At 45.8% G+C, this 14,109-nt stretch overlaps 2 protein-coding genes across 6 annotated transcripts in view; one reads left to right on the forward strand and one right to left on the reverse strand.

Moving 5' to 3' along the window:
- The window catches only part of DOCK1 (dedicator of cytokinesis 1), a 526,335-nt gene that overhangs the window by 205,570 nt on the left and 306,656 nt on the right, over positions 1-14,109 (forward strand). The window lies entirely within an intron of this gene.
- INSYN2A (inhibitory synaptic factor 2A) overlaps positions 1-14,109 on the reverse strand; it is a 242,293-nt gene that overhangs the window by 184,898 nt on the left and 43,286 nt on the right. For 3 of the 4 annotated variants that reach the window (XM_082406632.1, XM_082406631.1, XM_082406633.1), the window contains one exon: positions 1,546-6,492. The exons of the other annotated variant lie outside the window; for it this stretch is intronic. In XM_082406632.1, the coding sequence (XP_082262758.1) occupies positions 6,312-6,492 (181 nt within the window). In that variant the 3' untranslated portion in view covers positions 1,546-6,311. Of the gene's footprint in view, positions 1-1,545; positions 6,493-14,109 lie in introns of those variants that run through there. 4 annotated transcript variants of the gene reach the window in all.

Raw genomic sequence — 14,109 nt, forward strand, 5'->3', positions numbered from 1 at the left:
ACTGAAATGTTGCCCTGCTTGGTGAGCTCAGCCTTGCTCTCCACATGGGCTCCCATGCAGATATATGCATTAGGTTCTTAACGTCACTGTTGTAGCTCCGTGAATTTAGATGAGAGGAAGATCTGGGGAAAAAAATACCCCTGACAAGGTGGCCAAAAAACTTAATCGGTGGCCCTTTTAGAGTGGAAGAAGAGCAGAAAATGGTTTATAGGCCTGTTTGGGCGTAGCTACAACATTCCATTATACCACAGAGATTCCAAACCTTGTGTGTTTGCTCCTCTTTTTTGCATCAGTGGAATGGAAATGGTATAACTGTGAATCAGCTCACAAATTCTAAATAATCGCTGAAAATGGACGTTAACAATTTAAGTGATTAAAAAGGTTTTGAATAGCTGTGCTTCACTTAGTGGTTTATTTCATGATATTGTCAACAGTAATAGAAGCGTGACCTCTCTTTCCATCAAAACAAGTTATTCGTTGGGGATCAGTTGTGGCCTGATAGTTTCCCCATCTGTTTATATATGGAATTGAGAAGTGGGGAGCTTCACACGCCATTGGCTAAGCTGTGATGTACTGTATAAGCATCTTCTTTTAACTGTATCTGTGGTACCTTATAAACACCATGCAGTTGGTTATATATCATTTGTTTTAGTTCATTTTATACCTTTCAACTTTATATTTGAAATGGGCTATTGGAATGCATCTCAGGCAGAGGATAAAAATATGCCATGATCCTAAGTATTATAGTTTTTTTTTAACAAATAAAACTCCATTTGGCAAGTGTAGGATTGTGGATTGTGTGGATGCTGACAGCAGGCCCTAACACAGAAGCCTTGCAGTAACCTTGCCACAGAATTAAGATGCCATTCTATCTTTATCCCAGGATCGTCTAATGCTATAGCATAATTGAGTGAGGTGCTGAGCTTTACATTGTCTGATTACAGATTTTATTTTTCTCTTCCTCTTTGAAAAGATGTCTAGGCCATCAGCGTTGGGCACCTTCTTGGTCATTGTGTACGGCTCTGAGCAGGGGGCCATGCTGGCTTAGGTGCTCTTGTCTGGTGGGCAGGTGACATGGTTACCCCCTCCCTTGACACCCCCCCCCCCCCCCCCCGCCAACACACACATGCCTGTGTCTTTGCTGGAGTAAGTGCTGTAAACAGAGCTGGGTTGAGTGCAGACAGGATGAGTAGTACACGTGACCCTTCCTTCTCTTGTGACATTAGCCTCTGCTGCCTCTTTCAGATAATCAGATTTACATTCTGTTAATGGGTCCTTTAAAAATGTAATTGAGTGAGAAGGATTTTTAAAGATTTTTCTATGGCCTGGATACACACCGGAAGACTGAAAATTACTAATTCACGAAAATGAAAATGTGGCCCTCTTCAAAAGAAAAGTTCCCTTGGAAAATCCGCAGAAGTAGGCTTAAGAAAGGGAAACACTCTTCCTGCATTCTCCACTTGTTCTTGTGACCACCAAACCTCCTGATTCCCTAGACTCAAGCGATGGAAGTTCTTTTGTTTCTACTCCGAACACCAGCTGTAGGGGACGTAGATGGGTGCGGTGTGTTTCATCGTGACAGCGGCACCATTGGTGGGGAAGAGATGCTGCTAGTGAAAATCCACTGATGTCTTTGAGCCTGCGTGATTTATAATGACCTGACATACTTCTCCATTTAAAAGATACTGTAATAGACTTGGTCTCCCTTTTACCAAGACTCATCACCAAATATTTACACAAAGATGTTATTTCCCCATGCACGAACATTCGTTTTACGATATTTATTCTAATGGACTTTACGTATGAATGTGCTTTTAACAAAATACTATTCTTAATCTTGCCTTGCAAAAGAAAGCAATGCATTATAAAAGTTTCAAGTGGACAGTATCTGGTTTTTCTCTATGAGTGTTGCAAAAAGTGTCTCTAACTTGTATGTTTGTTAATAAACCTACTTAGAAAACATCTGACTTCCAGAAAATCACCCTATCACAGGTACACGTGTGAGTTCTGATGACTTTATAAATTCATTTCCATATGGTATCGGTATAGCAATTTTTCCTGCCTTTCACATGTTTCTGTGGCCGTAGTATTTTTTCAAGGTTGGTCACTGACTGTGGATTTACTGCAGAGGAAATGAAAACCATATCATTACCTGGGTAAAATATGCTGTGCAATTCTTGCATATTCATCCCAAACCGTATCTTAAATTAATTATTGAGCTCCTTAAAAGGCATTATGCTGCTTGCATATGACCTTCTCATCTGCCAAAACATATGCTGCACATTATAGCACGATGAGTTATCCCTAGTTCACAAAACAGAACATTATTTCTGAATCATATAGTTCTTCTCTTCCGGTAAATAAGTTGGTTGCACACTTATCCCATGCCAGATGTGCCAGTGGTAGAGCTTTTCTAGATAAAAGGGGATATATCAATGTCGAGGCAGCTGCTATTATCTTTAGGTGACACTGCACCAGTGACACTGTCTTCCTTACTAGTCACGTCAAATTTTATTTGCTGATAAAAATGCTCCCAAAGAATCATTCCAGCTGTGGTGGGCTTTGTAAACGTGTTGTGCCCTCACAAACAGGGTGGAATGGAGGAGTTCATGTCTTGTATTTTGTCCTTGCTGTCTTCACTAAGAAGCACAAAGCAAGCACTTGAATTTAATGGTGTGTCTTCTGAGTTGGAATTGAGGATTGTGTATCTGCCTTGCCTATGATGGTACCCCAAGGAGAATGGCTTTGCAAGGTGTGCTCATTGTTGCTGTTTGAGATTGCATTCGGCCTGGTGTGGGTCCATGAATGACGCCATTTCTGCCACACCTCAGGTCTCCATGGCAGCGGACACCTTGGCAGCCTCATAGGATGCGGGAAACTTCTGCCAACTTCATATGCCTTTTCCAAGATAGCAAGGTTTCCCCACACCTTGATTTTCTCCCCAATTTTACTCTGCTTTAGGGGAGAGTCTGAGATCGAAGGACCAGATGCAGAGGCCTGGGACCTCTCCTTGGAGGCTAGTCGCACACTTTCATAATGACTGGTGGGCACCTATGTGGCAGAATGCCCTTTGTTGGATCTAGTTATCGATAAGAGAGGACCTCTGAGGCTGCACCAGTATTCAGCTCACAGATAATTGTAGAACGTGACTTGGAGTTTTTTCCCCCAGTGCTCCGGGCATTGGGTCTTCCTCTCTATCCTATACTTGAGCTGCCCTCACCCACTTCTTTCCCCAGAGGAACCTGTGAGGCAGTGAGCGCCTTCCATCTCAGCCCCATCCTTGCTCCCGCACCTTGCGAGTGGACTCTGCTATTGCAGAGCCCAGGAAAGGGGGTGGTGACCTCTCCTCTCCTAAGTTTCCAGGGGGCCCTCTCCCTTGGGAGAGGCGGTTGGTTTGGGCTGGTCTCTGTGGGAGAGGCAGGGTGCTCAGTCCCACTGGGGCGCTGGTCCCCCACCCCGGGGAGGGAAGAAGAAAGGAAGGAGGTGGCCGACCCCCTGGGGCTGCGGACCTGCTTGATGGATGATCTAGAGAGAACCTGTCTCCAGGGGGGCATGACAGGATTTGCCCTGGAAACACCAATGTGTTCAGTTGTCCCCCGGAGGTTCATTTAAAAGTTAGACCTCAGCCAGATGCTGCTGTGTACGGTGCCCTTTGCCCTTAAAAGCCATCCTGTTCTCCTGGCAGCTGAAGCCGATGCCAGGGTGCGTGGTCTGGTCAACTGAGTCTGAGCTGGATTTCAGCCCTGACCCCTCCCCAGCCAGGCCAGGCCAGTAGGCAGTGCCCACGACGCTTCTCCTCTCCCAAAGACCCGATGGAGTTCTCTTCAGCCCGAACATCTTTCCTTTATTATTATTTCCTCAGATTACTTCTTTTTTCCGAAATTATTGAAACCACGAAATAAGATGAATAGCCACACAAAACATGACCTTTGATTTTTTTTTTATTTAAAAATTAATAAAGAACTTAGTGACAAGTATAATAATTTAATCTCTATACGTAATGCCATGTGTACATCTACATATGAGGGAACACGGTACTTTTTACCTTGGTTTTGTATCAAAGATTTTACTTAAATCTTTCTAAGAGAAGAGTCATCATCTGTTAGGACACATTGCAGTTAAACTATGAAATGGGTTTGAAAATATTTTTTTTTCTATTCTGAAGACAGTTTCATTTTTAAATAGGAATTTGTTTATCTTCAGTTTCCTTTTTGATTCTGAAAATATTAACTTTTTTTTTTGTCTAGACTGCTTTCAAACAGTGATGTTAACTTTGTTTACTAGATGTCCTCTTGTTTAGACGGAATTATGGTACTAATCAGAGAGCTGCTAACACCCTTATTTCAATTCACTGAGATAGTCGGGATTCTGAAAACACAAGGAGAGATAGCTTGTTGCAAACATTTTTTATAACTTTAGTTAAAAACAGTAGAAAATACATGAAACACATTTTTTTAAATTTTATCTCTACATGAAACAATTGCACTTCCTTCATGGTACAGGATCAACTTAGCCTTCCTCTTGCACGAAAGTATTTCTCAATTCTGTTAACTGATATTCAAGGATTTGTATCCTCATGTATCGTGTCCACAAAAGATGCGTAGTTTTTTTTTTTAATTAAAGCACACATCTGTGATATAGTTTGAGTAACCCCCAAAGAATGCTTACATGAGATACTCCTGTCACTTTTTTTTTCCAAGTCCACTAAGGTCTTTCTAGAATCAAAACACTTAGAACGAAAATAGATTTGCTATTGAGTCAGGAGGAAAATGCGTGGCAAGAAATAGCTCCAATCTGAGAAACGCAGGTAGATCCTTTCACTAAGGCCGATCACCTGATTGGCGTCTGGTCAATGAGGTGTGCGTGTGAGCACGAGATTAGATAAGAAACGGTTGGACAGAGACCAGAAGACTTGGTTTCCTTGTACATTCACAAACGACTCAAAATTAAAGTTGAACCAAAAAAAGTCAAAAGAAGATCCCTACTTGCTACTGTGAAAAGCCAAAACTTAATAGACAAGAGTCCTTAATAGACTAGGGGCTTTTGATGTCTATAAAAAGATACTTGCAAAGGTGCAAAGGAATGAGTGAAAAAATAAAGGAACTAAGATTTATATTGCAATGTGTAATCAAAAGAGAACTCGAAGTGTCACGATTTATTTAAAAAAGACCTAAAAACATTTGATTCACAGCTTTCCCCTAGGTATGTCATTTAGTACAACTCACTAATAGGTTAAATGTAGGTGACGTTAGTTGGTTTGTTGGTAGCAGCTAAACTAAGCACGCGGTTTCTCTTTGAGATGGTCAGATCTTCTACAGTTGTTACAAAGCATAACGAATTGTATAAAACGTCTGGCTGAGCTTTCATGATGAACAGTGTCTCAAAGATTGATCCACAGAAACATTTTCCGGTGGCAGAGAACGCCTGTGATTTATTGGTGACTGTATTATCCGCTGTGTATCTCCACGTGTGTTTTCAAATTCTTGCCAGGATTTATCATTTGGCCTTTGGGTACCAAAAGATTAAAAATGAGATCTATGAAAGCTTAGTGTCCGATAGCTCTGACCCTGTCAACTTGCAGTGATTAAAGGCATGTCCTGACTTTGGGGGACTCCTGGCTGCTGGGTATTTGGAGGATGAGCAGTAAGCCTGTCGCCGGTCTGGAGTTGAAGCAAACGCTGAACTTGAGGTTTCATTGTGACGCTGAGATGTCACTTGGCTTAGCGCTACAGCACATGAGGCAAATATACATATAGTCACATTTTAGAGATTATTCATGGTCTCCGACCACTTGAAAAAAATTGTGCTTTCTCCGGAATTTGATGTGCTGAAAATTGCACTCGCCCCCCGCTTATTTGCAAAATTAAACATAAAAGTGAAGTCCTTTGCAAACGTAAGGGCTACTTTTTCTTCTCAGTATTAAAAAAAAAAAATAAAGGCTTGAAAATAATTATGAGTTTTAGCTGTGTTACAGAGTGACAGCCTGCCGTTCTGCAGGTTGATAATGTAATCCTTGCTGATCTGGGGTGCGGGCATAGAATTTTTACCTATCATCTTTGACTATGTTAAGTTTCGTTTCCGGTTTTACATCCCACATCCACGAACTGCAAAGAACAGCTGGCAAGGTGTGACATGTACTACTTCGCTTCTGTGAGTTGATCTGTTACAAAGGCCTTTTTGGTAAGCAGGGTGAGAACTGGTGGCGTCCGAGTCAGCCACCGTTCACTCCGTCCTATTCGTTTTGGAAAAGGATTTACTTTGAACTCCAGTGGGTTTTAAAGACGGCCTTTAGACTCCAAACACCATGAGTTTTAAAGGAACCAGAGTTTCCATCGTCCGTGCTTTTTAGATTCAGTTTTGGGTTTTTGCTTGGGAGTTGAGTAAGTCTCCTGAGAGTAAGGCGAGTGTGCAACCTGAGTTTCCTCGAAAGGATGGAGTTTCCTCAGAACTGGCTGGAGTTTGTCTTCTTGCTGCTTAAAATCTAGCTCCACACTGGAAAGAAAAGAGAGGGAAGAATTTAGTGCTTGGTCTTTCCTATGTAAAGAGCTCCCTTAGAGACAGCAGAATTTGGTGCCATCCCAGCAGGGTAATGATCATTCGTATGATGTTTATAATGCCATTTGACGGTTCAGTATTAAGCAATTGGCTATAATATGTTTTAGTGCTCGGTCACTGTGAACTATCTCAAAAAGTTTCGTTTTCTTTGAAAAATAACTCATTTGCATTCATTGCCAACTTTTGACGTTTTATTAATGTACACAGTTGGTGTGAAAGCATAGACTGTGTTTGTAGAAATGAGAATTGTGACATGTGAGTAACCCTTGTCCGTAGACTGCACACATGTGCTTCATGGGACAGAGAGGTAACCGAAGATATGAGTGTTCAGGGGTCATCTTAGTGCATGTACACCAGGTATTTGGAAGCTCTGTGCAACTTTTCACAAGGTCAGAGAAAACCATTTATCTCACCTGAAACAGTTGTAAAGTGAAGTGACCTTGGCTTCTGGTCTCCTTTGCAAAATCTCATCTGCCTAAAAAACTGGTAAGAGCCCAAATATCCAACATTGGGGAAAAGAGTGTGTTTTATGAAATCAACACCATTGACTATAACTCAGTTAGTTGTTCGCAAAGATAGTTTTCCAGGCAAAAAGATAGATAGTGTTCGGTGAAAATAACAAAACTGTAATTACATGGCTGAAGCCATAATGTGCAAACAGGTAGCCATGGGGAAGGACATTTGCCATTAGTGATAGGGTTTGTGTTAGAACGACAGGGTTAAAGCTGGTTTTCTTAAGTATATCTTGTGTCTTATGAAATTTCTCCTGAGAATGCTGCAGTTGGCCTAGAGTCCTCCCATCCGTCCATGGCTTTGGAAAGGACCATTGTTGACCCCCTAACTTTGGGTAGGACCCCCCTGCTCCAGTGTCACTCTTCTGTGATCAGCCCAGGGGCAGTGGGCCTCGCCTCCCTTCTGGTTCCCTTGCCTGTACCCCTAGAATTTGAACCTGGGTGCTGCATCACTCCAGGCCTCCGGAGATGTGCACTCTGTGCTCCTTCCATTTCTGCTCTGGATGCCAGTGGAAATGTCAGTAGATTTCACTAAAGGCTCAGCAGTGACGATAATACATGAGCTCAGAACATTTTATATCCAGCGGAACTGTAAACCATTTACAAACAGGATATCCTATTGATTTAGAGAACCATTAATCCTAGCCACATTTTGACATTTTGAAAAGACAAAAACAGCAAAGCTGTATTATCTGGAGTTTTAAAAACAAGTTCAAGACCCATCTAATGGACCGTTTTATGCTTTAAATCCACTGTTCCATTTTTCTTATCATCAACGACTGTATTAGTGAAAAAACTAAAAATATTGTCAGAGAAGTTTATGGCTAGTTCTCCCCCTGTTCCCAAAACAAAAATTATTTTTCCCCCCCTCATTTCAAAGGGCCTCTTTGAGTTATGCTGCAGTTTATAGGAAATAGGATAAACTCCCGTGAACTCATGACTTGCTAATCTAGAACAGGGGATAATGTATTCATGGTTCCTCTTGGGGACAGTTGTGAAAAGTGCAAATCTCAGGACGTGCTGCCTTTGTGAAACACCAGCCTCGGTTATCGTTTCAGTAGGAAGAACAGGGATTTGCATCCTGGCCTTTTCATCTGATGCTGCGGAGGGGGGAGGGGGGGAGTGGGAGCTCAGATAAATCCCTTAACCTCTTTAAGGTTCGGTTTCCTTCACTTGAAGGGGTATAATAATTACTGTATTACTGGTATCTTACTGAAAAATGGTAAGGATCCTCCCCACTCCCTCTCTCCTGAAAGAAAGAGTTTCCTAAACTATAAGATGCAATTCAGATATTATTTTCTCCTTATCATCTGTTGATCACTGATTGTATAATGGGGACAAGAGCTAACAATGATTAAGAAATACCTATTCAAGAATTCTTCAACTTGGATATTTAACAAGGAAAACAAGAACCTTGCCACTGAGTCTGTAAGACAGTATAGCATCCAGTATGGTATTTTAGGTACAAAAGAGTAATTTTGTCAGGGTGCTTGGTTAGCATTGAAAGCATGTTCTCCAGATCATAACCATCTCAATAGGCCCAGATAGGGTTTGTGTTATTAGATCAGAGGGTGGGTGCTAGCATTTGCTGGGCTAACAGTACAATTCTGGGTACCTGTAATTATTGAATTCCCATTAAGCTCCTACACTGGGAATCCTATTATTAACCAATTTATCACACCGCAGAACCACCGCTGTAATCACAGCGTAATCTAATCTGAGTTCTTGTTAACAAAATGACTCGACTTCATCTGTCAGTTGATTCCTATCTGCACTCCCCCACGACTGAGAAGCTGCCGCCCGGAGCTGGTTTCCTCGCGGAGGGAGCGTGAGTGGCCGTGAGTGCCCGCTGGGAGATGCCTGCGGCGAGGTGACCTCGAGCCCTGGCCTCCCTCCCGGTCTGTAACCCCGAGCTGCAGTGCACCTGCTTGTCGGGTGATGTCTGGGTCCCAGGGAATGCTGGGCCCTGCTATCAGGTAGCAACAACGTGGCTCCGTCCAGTGCTTCCCACTGGGGGACTTTTCTCCTTTAGGGAGGAACACACCGGGGTGGATCTGAAGCAGACAGCTGGCTGGAGAGGGCAGTGTCCGAAGGTTCATAGTCTGGCCGACTCTAGCTGACACACAGCAAAGGTCCCTTCAGTCTTAGCGGCCAAATGGCCAGAATAAAGCAGCACCTGCTGCCCTGGTCCGCACAGAGGACTTGGACAGAAGCCAGCGGTGGACAGTCTAGGGCCCTTGGACTCTGTGCCCAGAGCCCCTCCCTGTTTAACACAGCGAGCTGTCCAGATAGGGCCTGGGAGCGGGGGATGGGGGGTGGGTGCTGCCTCGTGGAGAAGTGATGGCCCTCGATTTGGGCTTCCACACTGATCGGAGGGACACGGGGTGCGTGTTGGCAGGGGTTGGCTGCAGCTGCCCGTGTGGGCACCATCACCGTCTTCAGGGCTGTCACTTTCTCCCCTGTCTGGAGCACGTGTCCTGGCCACTCCTTGCCCCTCTGTCCCCAGGCACACATGACCTCCTTACTCTCTAGCACCTACTGAAAGCTCCCCCACTCCGCTCCTTTCTTTCTTCTTGGCACTCACTACAGATGATTGCATTTGTCTCCGTATCATTTTGCCTCCGTCCCCCGAATGCAGCTGCTGTGACGAGGTGACTATTGTCCCGTCTCTGCTCCCAGCACCTACAGGACGGCCTGAATCGCAGCAGTTGCCTATGTAATACTTACAGAATTAACGCATGAGCCGTAAAAGACAAGTCCCGTCTCGTCTTTCGTCCCTGTTGCCCTGGGCTGTTCTGTCCTGGTTGGTGATGTTGGCTGTGCCCCCTTATTCTTCCCCCCCATCGAGCCCCCTCCTCACTGCCGGTAAACAGGGCTTCTCCCCCAGGCAGCGCTGTTGGACCCACTCCAGGTGGAATCTGTGGCCAGGCTCCCTTCTCTCAGAACTTAATCGAAGAAGATGCTGAAACTTTTGTTGTAAAACACACACCAGGATCTGTTTGGAGCCTGCCTCCTCCGCTTCTACTCCTGGCTTCCCCTTTTCTGGAAGAGTCTGTGGTAAAATCTTAAGATGGGTGGGGTCAGCAGGGTGTGGTCAGTTGTGCTCTTTGAACCCGGGAGTCTTTTGATTCCCTTTCCACTTTTCCTGTGGGCTGGAGGCCCTGGTGTGGTTTTCTGCATGATGCTGCTCCTAAGCTCCGTCAAGGGCAGTGTACCTGCCCTGTGCGGTTTGGACCTGCCTTCCCAGAGCAGTTCCAGCTCAGAGACTTACCCGCTAATTGAACAGGCAGACAGGAGTGTGTGTATTCCAAGTCTGGCCTCTAGACCTTGTCCTCATCTCTTAGGACTCGGCTGGGGGTTGGCACAGCTTTCTGCAAGTCCAGGGTCTCGGGGTCCAGCCGCACAGAAGGCTGGAGGCTGCTGGCGGTACCGCCCGCCTCCTGCAGGCCAGATCTGGCGTTTGTAGCGCACCGTCGAGGGGACACACGCATCATGCGGAACACTTGCACCTCCGAGGATGAGCAGCCTGGAAGAAGTGCTGACTCTAGAGTGTCTGAGCCTGAGCGTGAAGGGACTAGAGCCAGGCCAGCCTCCCCTAAGCTGGCTGTTCTCTCCTTTAGCGCCTGAGTTACAACGCAGACTGCAGACTGTGCTGGGTGATCCAGAACGGCCCCAGGACTGCTGGGGCTGTTTACAAGATATAAATCCCCGGGAGCTCTCATTATCTACGTTTTATATCTCTCCTTCCCCTGCCTGCGTCCATCCAACGAAACGCTTGTGTTGAGAGCTCCGTGGTAACTGAAGCCGTGCTGCCAGGCCTGCCACCGAAAGCCATGGGCCACATCTACGTGACTCACGGTGATGAAGGATTAAAGCCACGGGCTGCAGACTGCATTTTTTGGTTAGTCTTTTTCTCTTGAAAATACAAGTTTTATGTGTAGGGACTTTGCTTACAGAATTATTACTCTGTACATTTCCAAAGAAATAAAAATCTGCCGTGAACCTCAGGCTGCTCTGTCAGCTGGCACCAGCTTTATTTGCTTCCCAGCGTCTCTGCTGGGCTTTGTAGTAACACTTCTCCCCACGACTTCATGGGATTTTGCAGAGGAGCGTGGTCCCAGCATCTCCAGCAGATGCTCTGCTTGTCTGCTGCTCCTATAAATACCCGGGCCCTGCCACAGTTTCCTTAGCAAGCTGTCGCCAGCTCCTTGAGTTAATTGAAGGGGAAATGGATTTAGAACGTTCCTTTCTCCAGTCCCCTGGGTGTAGCAGTGAAGAGTTAAAAGCAGGTGAGTTCGGCTCCCAGGCACTTGTGTGTTTTCTGGGCTGGAAGAAAACCCGAAATCTCTGATTTCTCCAACCTTGACAGTGTTGGCGGGGCTCAGTGGACTGCAGAGCGGAAGCCTCCGTTTTTCATTTTCTTTGAATCAGATCGCGGAGTCCCCGGTGCTCGGTGTGGCTCTGGCTGACCCACGCTCTGCCACCGTGGGTACGGCATCCCACCTTCAGGGGCCTGAGCTTCCGGGGCTGTGAAAGGACAGTGGAGGTGCACGCCCACCGCCAGGGGGCTCCGTGGGGCCACCACGCCTGCGCGGAAACGCAGGCAAACCCAGGGCACCCAGCTCGCTGGGGCGTGCGATGGCTCTCACAGTGTCCTCAAAAGGCAGTGCTTTATGTCCGGCTGGCTTCACGTCAGCGCCTTGGATGACACGGTGTTGTTCAGAAGAAGCTGAAAGTCAGGCTCCAAGTAACAGGCTGGGTTGTCTCCGTTGCAAGCCTGGAGAACCAGGCACATCTCTTTTTGTTTACTTGTTGGCCTCAGTTTACATATGTGGTCCCGCCTGAGCCTTTAGGCAGTGGGAGAACCAGGACCCAAAATAGCCATCCTACTCCCCTGGACGCATCTCCGTGTGACTACTGAGGGGCCCCATCCATCCGGCATGTCCAGAATCAGATCGTTTCCCCCGGCTGCTGCTCTGTCTTCCCAAACTCAGCTGCCATGCTGGGCACCTTGGCATCTAGCTGGACTCGCCCTTCCCGCCTGCTTCCATCAGCTGGGTACCATGCAGCTGCCCTCAGCAATCTCCAGCGCCTTCCTCTGCCCCCGAAGAACTTGGGCAGTTTTCACTTTGGCCACTGAAACAGCCATCCATTGCTTCCTCTCTCCATCTCTCTCCTGCCCTAACGCGTTTTCCAAGTACCAGAGTCACCTTAGGAAAACCTGAAACTCCTTGACAAACTTCCACTCATCCTTTAAACCGAGGGCACTTGTTGCCTCTTCCTTCCGTGGATTTTCTAGACTAACCACATGTGCCCGCCCCTCCGTCCTGTCCAGACTCCTCTGGGCCACACTGCGCAGGGTCTCTGCACATTTTTATCAGAGCACTTCTGGCTCATGTGGGCTCGTAGCTCCTTTTTCTCAGGTCTGTGAAGCGCATCGAGGGATAGACCATGTTGAATCCAGCTGCATCTGTGATGCCTTTAATACAGTGACAGACTCAGCATGTGACCTCTTTGTTTACTGAATTGAAATAAACTGATGAACTGAACCCGAATCCCCTCACCTCCAGTCTCAGCAGAATGCTGCTGCTCTGTTTTCTAGTTATAACTTATTCATCAAAACGAACATATGTACACAAAATATGTCCATATGTTATATACCTGTTGTGTATATATATATGGAGCTTGTTCCAATAGTTTCCAATATTAATAATTTGAACATAGAAGTGATTCATCCTAACTCTGAATCCTTCTCCTGCCACTCTTTCACACAGTAGGTGCATAATCAAAGTTTACAGAGTCACTGTAAGATTTAAAATACCAGAAATAGATGGGTATTCAATAATACTAATACCTGAACTATAAGGTCTGTCCCCTTTTCATGATGGCTTATGGCAAGGAAGTTATGGTTATAAAAAGCAAAACATTAGCCAGTTATCCTAGCTATAAAGTATATTCCAAAGTATCCAAAGTTACAGACAGCGACCTTTCTGAATACATCGTGGTATGTAGCCTGACCACGCAGGAGGACAGTCCTTCCTTTTATGGTTGACTGAAGCTCCATCCTTGGTATCTTTCTTATCTCTGACTCTTCTGGAATACAAAGACTGGTCTAGCACCCGGGCTTCATCTAAGTGCCCAAATTTGAGGGCTGGCCAGATGCACAGGAATCAGGGAACTGCGTTTGAGCCTCCTATAATTTTGCGCCACAGAGAGGTCGAGGCACAAAGACTCAAGCGCTGTTTATAACCTCCAACCATAATAATTTCTCGAGTAAGAAAGGGACCAGATCACTCACAGGAGCGTCACATGTGTATTAAGCATATCTGATGTCACACTGCTAGCAAGCCATCAAGATCAGACATTATATTTAGAAGGGATGGATAATTATTAAATGCGGACTGCCAATTCACTGCTGTCCCTGGCCTCAACAAAGAGCACACAATTATTTTTTTTAATCTTCGAGCAGGAAGTGCATTGTAACTGCAGTTAAAAGGAGACAACACAGGACTCTCCAAAATTGTTTGTAGTGGGTCCTTCAGGTGCCAGGGCTGGGACACCCAGCCAGGTGACCTGAGTCGGGTTGGCTGAGATCTTGGCCGTGACCTTGTCTTCTGTTCTCATCTTGAGGATGGACAATCTGTTGCCCGGAGAGGAATGACTTGGGATCACAGTGCTTGAGCTAAAGAGCAACCCGGCCCCTCTGAGCCACCAGCCCAGAATGCTGAGTTGCTGACGCTCTCAGGAGCTTCCCCTATTCTGACATGAGCAGAGAGAGAGAGGATATGGAGCAGTGACAGTTCTCAGTGCAGAGACCAGAAAACCATTAGCTTCTTGTGCATGTCTTATGGTGTCACTGGTGACCTGTCTAAACCCCCGGGTTCCCTGCCACACCTCCAGGGATGTGTTGTCTGTGGGATCAGTTCCTTCAAGGTGGCTGATGGGGGGAGAAGAGTCAGCTGAGTGACGGCAGCAAACCCTAGGTGGTTTCTTTTGTCATTGAGTCCCCAAGGAATTTTACATGCTAACTTAGGGCACTCAG

This window comes from Balaenoptera borealis (assembly GCF_965194805.1).
Source record: "Balaenoptera borealis genome assembly, chromosome: 10".
In the NCBI taxonomy this organism is placed as follows: domain Eukaryota; kingdom Metazoa; phylum Chordata; class Mammalia; order Artiodactyla; family Balaenopteridae; genus Balaenoptera; species Balaenoptera borealis.